Source organism: Bos indicus, chromosome 3, assembly GCF_029378745.1.
Source record: "Bos indicus isolate NIAB-ARS_2022 breed Sahiwal x Tharparkar chromosome 3, NIAB-ARS_B.indTharparkar_mat_pri_1.0, whole genome shotgun sequence".
Lineage (NCBI taxonomy): Eukaryota > Metazoa > Chordata > Mammalia > Artiodactyla > Bovidae > Bos > Bos indicus.
Genome location: NC_091762.1, coordinates 78,905,423 through 78,922,280, shown reverse-complemented (window position 1 = coordinate 78,922,280; position 16,858 = coordinate 78,905,423). Strand labels below are relative to the sequence as shown.

Below are 16,858 nucleotides of genomic sequence, written 5' to 3'. Positions count from 1 at the left end.
ATCTAAACTGTTCCTAAGATGTATGTAGGTCTAATGCATGGATCTCCAGCAGCTGTTTGATAACATGGAATGTTTTTTTATAAAAAATCATTTAAGAACACTGTGATTGCGTATAATAAAATGATTTTTCTAAGACCCATTGGTGAAGGAGATTAAAATGCTGAGGACGATAAGAATTAAAAGCATAATGAGTAGGCTCAGATAGTGACAAAGAGACTCCAAAGTATAGTAAATTAAACAAGATAGATTTTATTTCTGTTTCATGTAAACAGTCTTAAAGTACAAAATATAGGACTGGAAGGGGAGCTCTGCCATCCCCAGCATGTGGCCATCACTTCTGGGTGCAAGGGGGCTGCTCAAATTCTCATTATGTTCCAGTCAGAAGAAAGAAGTGTCAGGGAGGACCCATGGAACTCACTGCCAATTCTGTAAGAGCAAAACCTGGAAGAGATGCATACCACTTCCAGCCAGAGCCCATCAGAAAGAATTTAGTGCCATCTGGCCAGCTAAGCCTTAACTGTAGCAGAAATGGAGAATGGATCCTGGGAGACAACTAGCAGGCAGCCACAACTGAGTATTTTTCAATCATGTAGTTAGGAAAGTGAATAAGGAACATCCCTAAATACTCCTTCAGTGATTTAAATGTCTGCAACTTAGAATCCATAAGGAAAGGGGACCCAGCATTAAGGTTGCTCAGTTGTCTTATTAACTCATCTGGGATCAGTCTCACTTTTACTGATATGTGTAGTAACTGAAGGTGGTTTGATTTGCTATGTTTGAATCTACCTATTAAAAAATTCTATCATATATGGAAACCTGATATACAAAATAGTTCTTAGAAATCAAAGTGGTATCCCACACTGAATCCATGGAAAAAACAAAATGCTGTGTCAGATCATTGGACAATGTATGCTTTCGTGTTAAAACAAAAAACAAAGCTAAGACCATCACTGAGGTCTGTGATGAAGAGGAGACACACAATAAGCCTGGCCTGATTATGCTCTAGGTGCTTTCAGCCCCTGAAGTTCTGTAAAGTTCCAACCTTGGCACCAAGCATACTAGCTCTTCCACCTACTTTTCTTATCTACCCACTCTTACATTTTTGATTGATTCTTCTATCACTAGTTTACAAGGCCTGAGAGGAAAGTGCGTTTTTTGGAGTTAGGTATGCGTGCCTGGGACCAGACCTTAGCTCTTCTATGTTCACCACGTGTTGCTGAGCACGTTGTTTAATCACTGTCATCTTTGGTTTCCTCAACATCAACTACGTGGTGGTATGGTGAGGACTGAAAAATCATAATAGCTATTGGCCTTGTGATAGGTATTTTGTGTACATTATATTTATATACATTACCTCCTTTAATACTTATACTAACTCTTAGAGATGGTTCTTACTATCTCTGCACTGAAAGAAGGGAAGCTCAGAGGTTAAATGAATTGCCCAAGGTCCTAGTAGTTCGGTTCAGTTCAGTCGCTCAGTCGTGTCCAACTCTTTGCGACCCCATGGAGGCTGGATCAAATCCACATCCAACTAATTCCCAGCCTGTGTTTTACAACATAATGAATCACAGGCAGTGCTTACAGAGACCCTGGCACATGAGAGATGATGAGAACTAGTGTATCATATTGCTACCATAGCAACAAAAAAAGTCAGAAGGAAGAAACAAAAAATAGATGAAATATTAGATTCATTGTCCTTAGGCCTAATACCAATTGCCCTGATTGACTTTAGATGTCTGCATGCATGCATACTCTGTCCCATCCAACTCTTTGCAACTCTACGGACTGTAGCCTGCCAGGCTCTTCTGTCCAAGGGATTCTCTGGGCAAGAACACTGGAGTGAGTTGACAGTTCCTCCTCCCCTGATCTTCCCAAGCCCAGGATCGAACCCACATCTCTTGTATTTCCTGCATTGGCAGGCAGGTTCTTTACCACTGAGCCAACAGGAAGCCCTTAGATGGCTAAGCACTTGTTTATTTTTCTGGTTCTTTTAACATGTTCACCCTTTCTAAATAATTTCATTTCTCTTTATAATGTTGTAAAAGACTTGTTTAAAGATCCCATAAGATCCTTTAAAGGTGAGAAGAACTGTACAGAATTCAGACATTTTCATTCTTGAAGCATATTCTTGGCAAACTTTAATAAATCAACTTAAAACAAATGTCCATGGGAATAATGCCTGTATTTTCAAGTGGGTACCAGAAACGTACTGATATTTAGAATGTCCTTAAGTGACCCACCAGGAAAAGAATGCAGACACTCTGTTTTGCAAGTTTTTGTTTAGCTGTATGTCCACACACAGATACCCCATCTGCGCACGGGCTCACACACACACACAAACATGCACACCCTGCTGTTTTTTCCATTCTCTGATTGAAGAGAATCAGGAACAGCACATCTCTAAGTTAATTTACTAGGACTGAGGCAAGGCAGAAATAATTTTGTCAAGCTCCACTTTAACTTGAAATTATAAATTCTAAAATCAGGATGTTTCTTTTTTCAACTCACCCGGGGAAATTTTCTTTTTATGTTTCCAGTTCTTTTAGATCAGCCTGAGATATGGGGTCCAGGCCAACCAATTAATCCAAGCGTGGAGTCGCCAAAGTTAACAAGGCCTTTTCCCACTGGAAGTAAGTTATGTGTCTGCTCTGTCTGGAAAAATAAGTGACTCATTTTACTGTCTGTCTGCATAGTGAAATTAGGCAAGCCTTAGGAAGTCTACGTAAGCAACGTTTGGACTGTTTAATATTGAGAAGAGGTATGATTCTAATAAGCATTAGAGTTAAGGGGCCTAGGACAGTCGGTTGAGACAAGAATAATACAATAAATAAAGTAAAATAAGTAACTTTGAACCACAGCTGCTTCTGTGTGACATCTCACAGGCTTATTCATTCATTTATTCAATAGGTTTATGTAGGCATGATAAGCAAGTGGACTAAAGACCCTGCTACGTTCTAGGCATGGGCTAGCGCACAACACAGAGCTAACCAGGTCAGATAAGGTCTCTGCTTGTCCTACAGAACAACTGAGGCTTCAAAGGATAGAGAGGACACCTTGAGGGGAAAGAGTTTAACTGGAGAACAAGAGGAATGATGCTATATGGGAGAGAGAAGCTGAGACAGAAGATCAGGGCACATTTATCTCAAAGCAGAGCCATCAGCCCTATTTATTCCAGAATGCCCCTAACCCCTACTCCAGGTAACTGGGGAAGAAGTCCTGAAGAAAAAGGAAACTCGTCAGATTTACCAGATATAGCAGTGAAAGGAAAACATACATTTAAAGAATGAAAAGAAAAAAAAGACTCACCTGTTGAAATTCTTAACTTTGCCCGCAAAGTGACAGCCCAGTTCAAAAGGATGAGTCTGGGTTGGGCTTGTAAGACAATACTTTTTCTAGCCCAAGGATTTTTTTCAGCTATAATTTCCACCAAAGGAATCTGTTCATTCTTCCTTGACCCAAATAATTTTGCTTTAGATGTCAAAAATATGCCCAAATTCAAGACATTACTTTGAGAAATCTTTCCTGACTCAATCCAAGCTATAATATCCTGACTCTATTAAAAGCCCCTCACCCAGGCTGCTCTCCTTTCCTTGACCACACTCTGGATTGCAGTTGCCTGGGACCACAGTCTTCCTTCATTCAGTTGTAAATTCCTTGAGAGCAAAGGCTCATTGTTTTCAACCCCTTGTCCTTCATTCCTAGTACAGGTCACAGGACTTTGGTGGCTTTTGACACTTATAAAACAAAGGAATGAATGAATGAAATGATGATATTGTTGTTGCTATTATCTGACTTTCTTTTGACAAATTCCTATCATAAAGTGAAAGAATCTGAATGAGTCCTGCTTCAATCACTAAACTTTGAACTTAAAAAAAATATATGGACTGCTAATAGTTATTCCTTTTCCAATAGCAGAATATGAATGAAAGCCCAAATCCTGCTTATCTGGGAAATATTCCATAACTTAGGGAGAAAGTGATCAGTAATGCATGGCTTCTCATCTCTTGGCAGCACCTCCCCCACTGCCTCCAAAAAATGTACCAGCCACCCCACCCCGAACAGGCTCCCCCTTAACAGTTGGACCAGGTAAGCTTTATTTTTTCTGTCCTAGGATGGTGTGGCAATCAGCAGCGGCCCTGGACCTCAACATGCATTTGATGTGTTGAAATCTATAGGCTAGACTAAACGTGAACATGCATTTAGTTTTACCTCCACTGCAGTTTACTATGTACACTTCTTTAAGTATCACTCCCAGGTTTCACAAAAAGGTTCACTTTCTCATTTTTTCCTCTGTATAATTTTGTTGAACAAAGGCCATGTTTATTTGTGAGATAAGAGAAATAAAAACTCAATATCAAAAGCCATTGTTTAATTGACATTTCACTTCATTGGACCTCATTTTAAATGACTGAAGAATTAAAAGTCTCAAGGCATAATTCGTATTTTTCTAAGAGCTGATAAGTTTTTATCTAGAATTAATATTGTGTAGTCCACAATAATAATAAAATGGGTCCTGGAATATGCAGCATACAGGTAAGCTAGGGTGGTGCAGGCTTTTCCCCAGTAGTCATTATTTATTATCCCATGGCAAAGCGATGTATAAGGATGATGAAATATGGCAAGGAACTGCAACATGCCTTTAGACAGATGACTTCTAAGGCATATTTTCACCATCTATTAAAATCAATACTATGGAGTCCTACAATTTATAATGTACCTAGTCTTACTGGACTAGCAATTCAAAAGCAGTAATAGTTATTTTATGTGTCTGGGTCCTTAGAATGTAGTTCTTCATCACCTTTGGAATTCTATTGCAGCTTCATCCATAGCTATTTATGCAGTCTGGTGAGTTTGATAACTACAGAGGGGGTATTTATCAACAAGAGCAAATGCAAGACATAGTCACTGATGAAATTTATATTGACTCAGACCCAACAGAGAGTCATCCAGTGTGCACAGGTAAAGGTGTTTACAAGTTCAAATCATTTTGGCCCCTTGTATTCTCATGAATATGTTAGAGATAAGTAAATCTACCAGCAGTGAAATTATAAATACTGTGGCCCAGGCAAACTGCTATCCCATTTATTTGTGGCCTTGAAACCTTGAAGGTTAACTTTTTTCAAATGTGAAAATATAAGAATACTAAGCCTACTCTTACAGCTAAAAGGTTATTTAAATGTAAAATGGCTCATGCCCTGAAATTATTTAGGTAACAATTTCTAATTTGAATAATCTTGGTTTAAAAAATGGTACAATTCCTCACATTTCAGTTATCAACTACTTCCTGCCAAGCTATAGAAGATAGTTTTAGTTTTCCTCTTGTTATTGGTAAGAATTAAAAAGAATAGCTAATGCTAAAATTTAAGCAAAACAGACTTTTTATTTCATGAATTCATATATATATATCAGTTATGCCTATGGTATTAACAGGTTAGACTTGATGAGAAAAGAAATTATAAAGGTTTCTTTTAATTTTGTTCCTTATTAAATGGGTTTATATGTAACAATTCTTCTCAATATCCTATGTGTGTGGTGCGTGGGGTGTGTTTGTGTATATTTGTAAATATTCATGTGGGGATATCTCTTTAATCTTTGTGCTGTGTTTCTGGTGTGTTCAAGGTGGAAGATATACAACTACTTATGATGTGATAATTTTTTTAACTAACATATATTATCATTGGTTTCACCAAACACTTTCATTTAATATGCTAGAGTAGACAATCTTCATCAAATATGAGGATGATTTTCAGCCATCAGTTCTTTTTCTGTTGTGTCCTATGTATTTCATTAGGCCAGACTTTCCAAAGGGACCTCCCTTTTGAAATTTGCAGTTCCAGAGCCTGTACACTTCTGAGAATGCCTTCTCAGAATGACCAGTTGCATGCTGGAGCTTCTGGTGATGGTAGATGTAGCCAAGTCAGATCACCTCACACAAGGGTAAATAATAGCCGAAAAGGTAATGTTCACAATATAGAGGCAGGGAACTCTCTCCTCCCCTTCAACTACAATCAAGATATTTTTCCATCATGAAATATGTCCAATTTGGCACCTCACAAGATAACCTATTTATCAGGCTTTGCCTCACCCCTCCCACTTCCTATACAAATAATTTTAACAAAGTCAATTAAATTTTAAAATCAACTACTTTAACCACAGGAAATGACCAATCAGCCACAGAGGTCAAAATTGAAAAGCTACCATCCATCAATGATTTGGACAGCATTTTTGGCCCCGTGTTATCCCCCAAGTCTGTTGCTGTTAATGCTGAAGACAAGTGGGTCCATTTTTCTGACACATCCCCGGAACGTGTTACTCCAGAGTTGACTCCAAGGGAAAAGGTGGTGTCCCCACCAGCTGCCTCAGACAACCCAGCTGACTCCCCACCTCCGGGCCCCCCGGGTCCTCCTGGCCCCTCAGGACCTCCGGGTCCTCCTCGCAGTGTACCATCGCCGCTCAATTTAGAAGAAGTCCAGAAGAAAGTCGCTGAGCAGAACTTCATTAAAGATGATTACTTAGAAACAATCTCATCTCCTAAAGATTTTGGGTTGGGACAGAGAGCAACTCCGCCTCCCCCACCACCACCCACCTACAGGACTGTGGTCTCATCCCCCGGACCCGGCTCGGGCAGTGGTACGGGGATCACCAGTGGTACGTCTCACTGTTTGCGTGTGCTTCGTGTGACCGGGAATGGCCGTGGCTGCTGCAGTGTGAGCAACACCCTCCTCCTGCCTGGCAGTTGGCTTTAGAGCTTCAGCCATCCCTCCTTTGGTGTGGGTGTCCTGTGCTCTGTGGCATGTCCTAGTCCATCGAATGCTCGCGGTCATAGTGCAAGTCTGTGGATGTGTCCTGCCCTGCACTCCTGACCCTTAGGAGTGCCCTTCCACCCTGCGGATAAGATCTCTATTTTTTAAAGAAAGCTGTGATGTCATTTTTAGAATTCAGGAAAGTTCTAGAAAGACAGGTTTCACAGAAAATGTGCTTCAAGTTAAATGTCTGATTTCCTCATCAGATGTCTCCACAGGGGCCCTAGTTGTTTTTTTGTTTTTTTGTTTTTTTAATTCTTCCACTTTATTGAAATATAACTGACAAAATTATGAGATATTTACAGTGTACAATGTGATGATTTGATACACACATACGTTGTGAAATATTCTTCCCACCAAGTTAATACATCCATCACCTCACATACTTACCTTTTTTTTTTTGACGAGAACATTTAAACTCTACTCTCTTGGCAAATTTCAATCATACAATATAGTGTTATCAACTATAATCACCGTGTTATACATTCGATCCTCAGACATTATTTGATTTATAAGCTTATAAATCTATATTTTTTCCAAAAGCCCTGGTTTTTGTAGGTATATGTGTTTTCTATTTCTTTTTTTTTTTAATTGGGGAAAACTATGTTAACTTCTCTATTTCAGAGAAAAAGAAGTAGGATTTGAAAAGGAGATTTTAGAGGACAGCAAAAAAGAGGCTGCCTTATTGCATCTCCAGCCTAATCAGGCTGCCACTGAAACAAACTGCTCTCTGATGTCATCATTTGACAGGCTAGTCAGCCTATAAGGTCAGTTCTAAGTGTGGTGACAGGTGATGGAGCAGTTTGTCACAAATGTACCTTTTGGGACTCTACATGCAAACATTGACATGGAGTCTGATTTTTTTGATTTTCCTGTTTGAAGCTTCATTTTGTATTCTCTAATGATGAAAGGATGGGAACTGCCATGCATACCCAGGAAAGATCACGATATTCCTAATGCATTCTTCTTCTGTATCACTCATTCCATTCGTGCTCTTGTTTGTCTACCAAGATCCTCTGGTGCCTTCTCTCTTGTTCCTGTCCTTTTTGTTAGGTACCTTCTCAGGGATGTCAAGGGCTATTTGTTTTTTATTTGCTTTGAAAGAGGTGACCAAGTTTAAATTATTCGAATCTACTAAGAGACACCAAGGAAGTATGTTTGTCTCTGTTTTAATAGTCATCATTGCTTCTGCTTTCAAGGGCACATCTTTCAGTGTTTGCTCTGCATTTGCAAATTGCTCTGAGCTTTAAAGTGAGAGCATCCAAGCTAATCAAGGAAAAGACTGGAGAATCTTCTGTACTGTACACAAAATCAGTGTTTTGTATCACAGGTGTTCTCCTCCTTCACCAGAAAGGGAAAACAGTTCAATAATCAAATTTAAGTTTGAAAAACTATGCTAAAACAAAATCAGCAGGTTTCTTTATAGGGTCCTAGAGAGCCTTTATTTTGCCAATAAGAACAACAGCTATAGTTTCTTTTCCTGGCTTCATGCTAAGAACTTTATGCACATCATTTCATTTTTACAACAGCCTCATGAGGTGAATACTCTTATTTCCCCCATTTTACAGATATGAAAACTGAGGCTCATGGATGTTTAGTAATTTGCCTAAGTTTACACTGCTAGAGGTGATAGACTTGGTATTCATTCTCAGATCTATCTGATCCCAGGCCTGTGTTCTTAACCACTATGCCCTCCAGGAGCCCTTGCAAGGTTTAGTGACAAAATATCACAAACTTATCTGACCCTGACATGCACCTGTATTACACACTGTCATCAAGATCGCCAAAAGTCTTTTCTCCAAACCTACTGCTTTGTGCTCCTTTCTGTATTTCTGGGGCTTAGAGCCCCACCTCCATCCTCTATTTCTTTTTTAGATCTTTTGGGGGTGATGTAAGGGTCCTTACCTAACTGTAAAGATAATAAAGGGCCTCTAAGTAAAGACTCCAGTCCAGACCTCAGCCCAAAAGAAGCTGGTTGTCCTTTGTCAAAGAGAGACATGTTTCCACTGTCTTGAATGGGACTCTTTCCTGGGCCAGGCTCTGAGTCTTCTGAAAGTGCTTTTCAAGGAATAATACCTTCTCTCCAGTGGCCTGGTCACTATACTCTACCCAAAGTAAACACCTTTAGTTGGGGGAGGGGAGGACAGGACACTCCCCAGGCTCCTCAAGCACCTTCTACAAGGTTCTGGGATATACTTGATTAATTGAATTGATCATTGATTTAATGAATAAATAGAGTAGCTCTAGCTTTCTTTCTGGAATCCTTGGCAATTTTGTTGTCATTTTCATGTTTAACTTCCATATTCTTACTTAAAATTACTTGAAAGTGTTACCAGTAAAGACTATTGGTTCTTAATAATTGAGCTGGAAAATACTATACTTTGCTAATATTAAAGAATTGAGTTTCTAAGTGGAAAACCAAACTGGGCCAGTGAAACTCATGAATAAATAAAACTGTGCACCATTATTTCCTTAATTAAGTCCCAGTTTATTTGCTCATTAAATAGATTGGCAGAAATATAAACTTAGGATTGAAATAATAGGATATGGTCTCATGTTTTAAAGATTAGTAATGCTTATCATTATCTGCTTTTTATAACAGCCTGATGGGAATAACTTTTCCTGTGTATCTCAAACTGTATACCTACATTAAAAATTTCAGTCACAGCAAGATGACTGTCACTGACCAAGTTTAGACAGTACTTGTGGATCGGAATAGTTACCTGCTGTTGAAAAAGTTGCAAGTTAAGAATTTGCTTCAAGAACTTTAATTTCCTTATGGCAAAGATTTAAAATACATAGTTTGGCCAGAATATTGCTTTACTGGAATGCAGACACTGATTCTTGGCAAAGACTATCTCTTCTCCTGTGTGGGCTGTGTGCCCAGGGGATGGAATGGAAAAAGTGTTTCCTTGGCCTGTAGCAATTTTGGAGACCAGGGAAAGAGAAGTGTTAGTAAAGATAGAATGTTCAACATTTCCCAACTGGGGAAAGTAAACCCATATTAAAAGATGCTAAACACAAACAGACACACCCCACACATCCATAAACAAATGAATTTGAACTACCTGGGGTTGAATCAAACAAATATATTTCCTAACTACAAGTTTTTTTAGAGCAGCAATGTCCAAAATGGAAGCCTTTAAGCATATGTGGCTATTTTAATCTTAATGGCAATTAATTAAAATTAAAAATCAATTATTCAGATGCAGGAGCCACAGTTCAGTACTCAGTGGGCACAAGTGACTAATGACTATCTTATTGGACAGCACTTATTCCAGAACATTTTCATCATTGCAGAAAACTCCACTGAGCCATACTGTTTTAGGGCTTTTAATGTGCCAGTTACCTAAAAAGAAACATAGTATGAAAACTTTTCCACATGTGTTTAATACTTTTGTCAAAGAAATAGTATAATTGTGTTCTAAGAAACACAAGTTGGGAAAGAATAATTCTTTACATATTTCAAAGTACATATATTTTCATTCATTTGATTCTCCCCTATAACACTGTGATATACTAGCCTCATTTTACAGGTAAGGAAATGGAAGCTCAAAGGCAGGACTTGGCCACAGCCACAAAGCAATAAATAGCAAAGTCAAGATCTGTCTGACCTGAGATTTGTTGAATTCCAGTGATCACTTCTCCCCAGCTGCCCCCCTGCCGACTCCACAACACACACACACCCCCACCCCCACACCCCCACACACAAACAAAAAGAAGTGAAAGTTGGAGCCATTGTTTTATGGTCCTCAGGAGTTACCAAAGAAACTATGATGGGATTTCAGGTTGAAAGCAGCAGATGGATCAAGAGCATGTCAGTGGTTGCCAACTTTTTGAATTCACAAATTCAAATGTACATATGATTTTTAAAGCTAAACAATGTTGTCCAGTTAGTTTCTAGCATTGTCTTGGGACTAAACACTGCTTGAAGGGGAAATGAGTAGAATTGAAGATCGAAGAATAAGGGTAGAGATGTGCAAATAACCCTCTTTACTCTTTCAGTACAAAATAATTGTGTAATCTCACAACATCGTGTGAGGCCTTAGTTCAATTATGAAATACTCCGTAGGCCCAAACTACCCTCTGCTGTGAAACAGGGTTTTGCTTTTTAAAACTCCCTTGGTGTTGTCTAACAGCATAACAAATCAATGAGATCAATTCAGTAAAGAAAAAGTAAGTTAAACAGGGTACTCCAAAAGGAAAACACAGCCAGTTAACTAGCCACTTTTTTCTTCGCTTTTAGTTGTAGCTGTATCAAAAGCACAAATTTTACCATCATCAACAACTGCCTTCCATTTGTGTAGTATTTTATGACTTGGTAATACTTAAATGAGCATTTTCCATTTCAATTGTTGCAACTGCCTTGTAAGGTAGAAACATGTCCTGTATTTTAAAACATGAAGTTGAGGTTCAGAGAAGTCAACTTCTTATAGTTGATAGGAGGTGGACAGAGCCAGAGCTCAGGTCATCTGACTTTTCGTCAGTTTCTTTAGTATTTCATACTGCCTCCATGATAACTTGTTACCACTTTTCCAAGAATTACTGAAACTGGATTTTAAAATTTCCCTTCTGGAACTTGTAGGAAAAGGATAAGCAGCTGACCTTTTCCTGGGATTGACTCAGAAGACCATTTCTTGGAAATAGACCCCTGGATAGACATTTTGACCCAACCCCCATGACATGGTTTTCCAGCAAAACAGAACCCCCAAAACAGTTCTATAAAACTTCCAGACAAAAACTTTGCTGTGTTAACGTTTATTTCCCATCTTTTTGCTGTCACTTCTGAAAACATCCTAGGTGTAAAGAAACCTTTGTCGTGGGACCTGTTGAAATATCCCCTATTCGTTTATTCAAGAGAAGATCAGCAAAAGACTAAGGATATTTATATTGAGAGAAAAGTGCAGTCGGCCCATGCAAAAAGAAGACCAGGCTTTGTGCAAAATGTGGGGCTACATTATATAGGCCACCACCTATAGCTACAAGATACTACATTTAAAAACTCAGACTTTGTAGTTAAATAGGCCATTTGAACTATATGACATTGATCAAGTTATTGAATATCTCTGAGCCTTACTTTCCGCTGAGATAGTAGAAGTACTTTCCTTCAAAGCTTATTGTGGGGATAAAATAAGATAATGCAAGTAAAATGTGTAGCATAGATACTGGGCCAACAAAATAAAAAGTGAGACTACAGTTAAAAGTTCGTAGTGGTAACTAGGAAATATTGGTAGGATGGGTGGTAATTAGTATGGTTTCACACTAATGTAATTACACTTACAATAAACCACATAGATAAACACAACAAACTCAAGATTTCAAACTGCTTTAAACAGAGGAACAAGGCTTTCACTCCCAAGGACTCTCCTAAGTTGGAAGCAGATCCTGAGATGATGAGCTTTGATGGTTAAAGTTGCCTGAAAATCTGAAAATTCAAAGATTCAAATTTCAAAGTTCCTTGAAAATCTGGTCTAGGATTCTCCAGAGAGCAGAGTTTTGTGGTGTGTTGGAGGGGAGGTAGGGGGAGGGGGAGACATTTTCTTTGGGCAGAATTTCTTGGAATTTTCTTGGAGTAATTTGATACCTGTGCTTCTAACCAATGTGAAAAAGCCTCAGGAGTAGCTGGAAGTTCTCTGACTGAACAAGAACCATTTGGAATATTGATTTGACTTCCTTAAGATTGTTAGCCAAGTAGTTTTCCCGTATATCCCGGACATACGCCTGAAGATAGGCCAACCCCTAAGTCTAAGCCCTCTGGTGTGCTCATTAGCGTGCATGCCGACCTCTGTGTGTGCTCTGTGTTTCTCTTGTTTGTCATTGACAGCCAGAAAAGTAAATCCAAGAGACTCTTAAAAATCATCACAAAAATCGTCGCAGGCAACCTCTACACAGACAGGTTCCTAAGCAGCCTCCTTTAAAAACTAAAATCCTCTAAATCCAATGTATTTCTGTTAAGATTCCACAAACAAAGTACGCTCACAATAGCTAATGTACTTTCTTATATTTTGTTCTTTGCTTACCATCAAGGGTTTGCTTGATGAAGTTACTACTACTTTGCTATATGAAGTTACTACTCATATCGTAAAGCACAGTAAGAAGGATAATTCTCTTCTACATGTTTTATAGATATATAAAAGTATTTATATACATAACACATATTTATACACACACACACGCACACATATATGGACTTTCCAGGTGGCACTTAGTGGTAAAGAACCCGCCTGCCAGTGCAGGAGACAAAAGAGACGTGGGTTCAATCCCTGGGGCAGGAAGATCCCCTGGAGGAGGGCATGGCCACCCACTCAAGTATTCTTGCCTGGAGAATCCCATGGACAGAGGAGCCTGGTGGGCTACAGTCCATAGGGTCACAAAAATTCGAACACGACTTTTGCACACATATATACATATACTGTGAAAAATCTTTTTTCTTCAAGTTCTAACCTCCGTTTTCATCTTGGACATAAATTCTGAATATGTAAAGATCAAGAAAATCTATCATAAGTTTCATGTGTATCATGATCAGAATGAAAGCTACCCACTCACCCAGCCAAAAGAGTATTAAGTATATATTTTCTGTCACAGGGAGTTATAAAAGGATTTACCTTTCACTGGGTGTCACATGACAACAAAAGGCCATGAGCTTCAGCTTCAGCCATCAACCATAGTTCAACTGAGTGATTTTTTTTCTTTATTGAAAAAAAAGAAACCCAAACCCCATGTGCTACAGTCTTGACTGTATTAACTGCTGAGGTGAAGAACGTATTGGTGATTACACTGTACTGTGGGAATGGAAAGGTGGGATCAAATGATAACAGCTCTTTGACCACCTATGTCTCTAGCCTTTTTTAATACCAGCTTGTTTTTCAGGTGCATCATCCCCTGCTCGGCCAGCCACCCCCTTGGTTCCTTGCAGCAGCACGACCCCACCCCCACCTCCTCCCCGGCCTCCGTCTCGGCCAAAGCTACCTCCAGGGAAGCCTGGCATCGGAGATGTGGTATGTTCCCTTCTGCCCTGTCCCGCTCAGAAGCATACAGTGGGAATGACAGAGTCCAAATGCCTGAACATGGGTCATCTCAACTCCAGGTCTAAGCCTTACAGCGCCTGCACCAATGGCCCTGACGGCCAAAATCTGAAAGTCACTGCAGTCAGAGTGTGTATTTCAATTGCCCTCAAATCTCCACCATCATTCAAGCCACGGCCTAAAGTAGTAGGAACAGGATCATGGGGTCTTCAGTTCTACCCCAGTGGGTTTGATGAAAATTAAGATAATAATACTCAATTGTCCTAAATCCTTTGGAATGGGAGGTGTTTCCTTTCACCATATTTTTCTGATTTTGGAAGACTCCTAGAGAGGGGAAGTCCAGATTTCTGACCCCAGACTACAGAGAAATTATTGGTGGTATACACACTGGGTGAATATAAAGGAGAGTGGCGGCTCAGGGAATTTTTTTGGAAGTTTTTTGGAAGTTTTGCATCATGTTTTAAGGCGAGGGGTGGAAAACATTCTGTGCAAACAATTAAGAGACTCTGGCAGAGGTAAATTTCTTTGGAATTCACATACAGGAGTCACAGGGTAATAATGATGTCCCTGACATCTGGTTTAGCCAGCACACTACAGTATTTTGTATTCAGATATCTTTCAGTAGGTATAAGCTCTCACTTTATGTTACTTATTTAGTCCCTAAGGGCATGTGAGTCCACCATCCTGAAACATCACTGACCACATCCCAGATCTCGGCTTCTCTTAATGTGATATATCTGTTGAGTGTAGCCCATTATAGTTTGTTTCCTCTGGCTCCATCCACAAGCTCTTGTACAGATATAATCAATTTCAATGAAAAAATGGTACCAGCTGTCCTCTTTTAAGAACCTGAGTTGTCATATCTGGAGCTGGGAGATGTTAAAAATATGAAAGGAAGACCTGTGAATCTAACTTTCCATTTCTTTTCTTCTCCCTGCAGCCCCGACCTTTCAGCCCTCCCATCCATTCTTCCAGCCCTCCTCCGATAGCACCCCTAGCCCGGGCTGAAAGCACTTCTTCAATATCATCTACCAATTCCTTGAGTGCGGCCACCACTCCCACAGTTGGTAAAAATTATCTCCTCTCTTTTAATCCATTTGTGGTTTTGACTGGCTATTTTTTTATGATCTGAAAACCCTAACACCCTATGTTTCTGGTCAAAATTGTTCTGCTGTGTGTTTTGCTACTATCATCTGACTCTTCTTTTAAAAGCACCTTCTCAGCAAAGAAGGCAAATGCTTTAGCTAAGCAGATAAGCAAGTAAAAGAATGTGGAATTCTCTTGTTCTGTCTCCATACAGATGTATTCATGAAAGTAAAGAAATCATCAACTTAGATCTTGTAATTTAGATATTATTTAGATATCTTTGAGAGGGGAATGTTTATTTAAATTCCAACCATGTAACCCATCAGAAATAACAAAATGTAGAACTTTTCTTTTCTTGAAGCTTTCATTTCTTCATCACCTTGGTTCTGCTTACGTTGACAGATGGTATAAACACGGGCATTGTGGGACTTGAGAAAATGTTTTGACATTTTTTCTAGTGCTTTTCAGTGATGTGTGGTCAATTTTCCCCAAGAAATAAGTCATTGCTGGCATTTTCAGTAAATGCCTTTGTGCCTCTTTCCTTATGGTGTGATGAAAGTGAAGAGTTGAGAATGACTGCTCAGCTGGATGGTTTTCCCAGGTTTAAATGCCTCATTTTGCCTGGAGCATCTTCCCTCTTCCCAAGGCTGGTCTCTGTCTACCCACTTTTTACCCACCTTCCTCAGCTCCTGCTGCCTCTCTCATGTTTGCATGGTGTCTCTAACCTGGACTTTTCCATTCCATTTTTGCCCCTTGTCTTCCTTTATTGTCTGAATGCCCTCCAAGTCTCCCATATTATAAACCAGCTGGCCCATGCTGCATTGCTTGGGAGAATCATTAACCAACGCTGAATAAATTCCTACTGCTACTTGCCAAAGAACAGCATGCTACAGAGTTGTCCATGTGAGAAGTACTTTGATCAAAGCCTGAAGCTCTTCTAGAGAAGAAATCCCTCTTTTCCCAGGGAAATAAGTTAAGATGTGCCTCTTAGGCCCTCAGAGAGAATTTCAACCTTATCACCTGCTTCATATTTTTAATCAGACCATCCCCAAAGAATTCTTCAAATTTGGTGAAAATACAGCCTGCTATCCAATTTTGTAGGATTCATTAACAGACAGATATTTAACATGATTTATATAGTCAAGTCTATTCTTTATCTGCATCTCAGTTGGGGTAATTCAGGGCTTCTTATTTAGATGCCTATTAGCTAGTTTCCTTCTGGGTTTTGTTGTTTACTGTTTTGTTTTTTTCTGTAACTTCCAACCTTACTTTTGAGCTCTCTTTAATGTTCTTGATCACTACAGCCATTTCCCTCACTCCTGCTCCTTTGGTTTTCTGTGGTTTTTGCCTCAAAGTCATTTGTTCCACTCACTCCCTGTGATTTTCCTGGTTGTTCAGTGAGAAAAGTAATGATGATAAACTGTCATTCAGAGAGTAGACCTTAAGCGACCCCAGTTGACTGTCTAACCTATTCCTTCAACTCACTGAGATTCACAGAGAAAATGGCACACAGAGCGTTTGACCTGTGGCCGTGTTTTGTATCATGTGTTTTTATGCACTCTGCTGCAGAAACCTTAGAACCTGGCCAGTGACTGTGATCCTCAACACAGCTAGTACATATTCTTTCAAGATGAGCCATACAGGGGCTAAAAACAGAAAGAAAGAAAGAAAAATAAAAGACCACCCAAGAGGCTAGTCACATCGCTTCATTGCTGAGAAGCATTCTGATTTAATCTCTTCAGCTCTGTTATTTGTATTTGGTTTTCATCTCCCTCGCTCTCTTGTTCTTTATTTCCTGTGGCTGTGAGTCACCTGACAGCCATTTCTCTCTGAAGTAAATGTGTTGTCAGTGACCACCCAGCAGCACCCTGTGTAGTGTTGTTTATCTCTCTTTGAAGAGGTTGTTCTTTGGCTGTTCAGCACCAAGGGGCTGCCTGTTCATGA

General features: G+C 39.5%; 1 protein-coding gene across 16 annotated transcripts in view; it reads left to right on the top strand.

Moving 5' to 3' along the window:
• SGIP1 (SH3GL interacting endocytic adaptor 1) overlaps nt 1-16,858 on the top strand; it is a 238,198-nt gene that overhangs the window by 151,451 nt on the left and 69,889 nt on the right. For 8 of the 16 annotated variants that reach the window (XM_070786382.1, XM_070786374.1, XM_070786373.1 and 5 more), the window contains 5 exons: nt 2,538-2,630; nt 4,012-4,086; nt 6,157-6,648; nt 13,674-13,801; nt 14,769-14,895. In XM_070786382.1, the coding sequence (XP_070642483.1) occupies nt 2,538-2,630; nt 4,012-4,086; nt 6,157-6,648; nt 13,674-13,801; nt 14,769-14,895 (915 nt within the window). The remainder of the gene's footprint in view (nt 1-2,537; nt 2,631-4,011; nt 4,087-6,156; nt 6,649-13,673; nt 13,802-14,768; nt 14,896-16,858) is intronic. The other 8 variants (XM_070786385.1, XM_070786377.1, XM_019957308.2 and 5 more) reach the window with 1 other exon arrangement.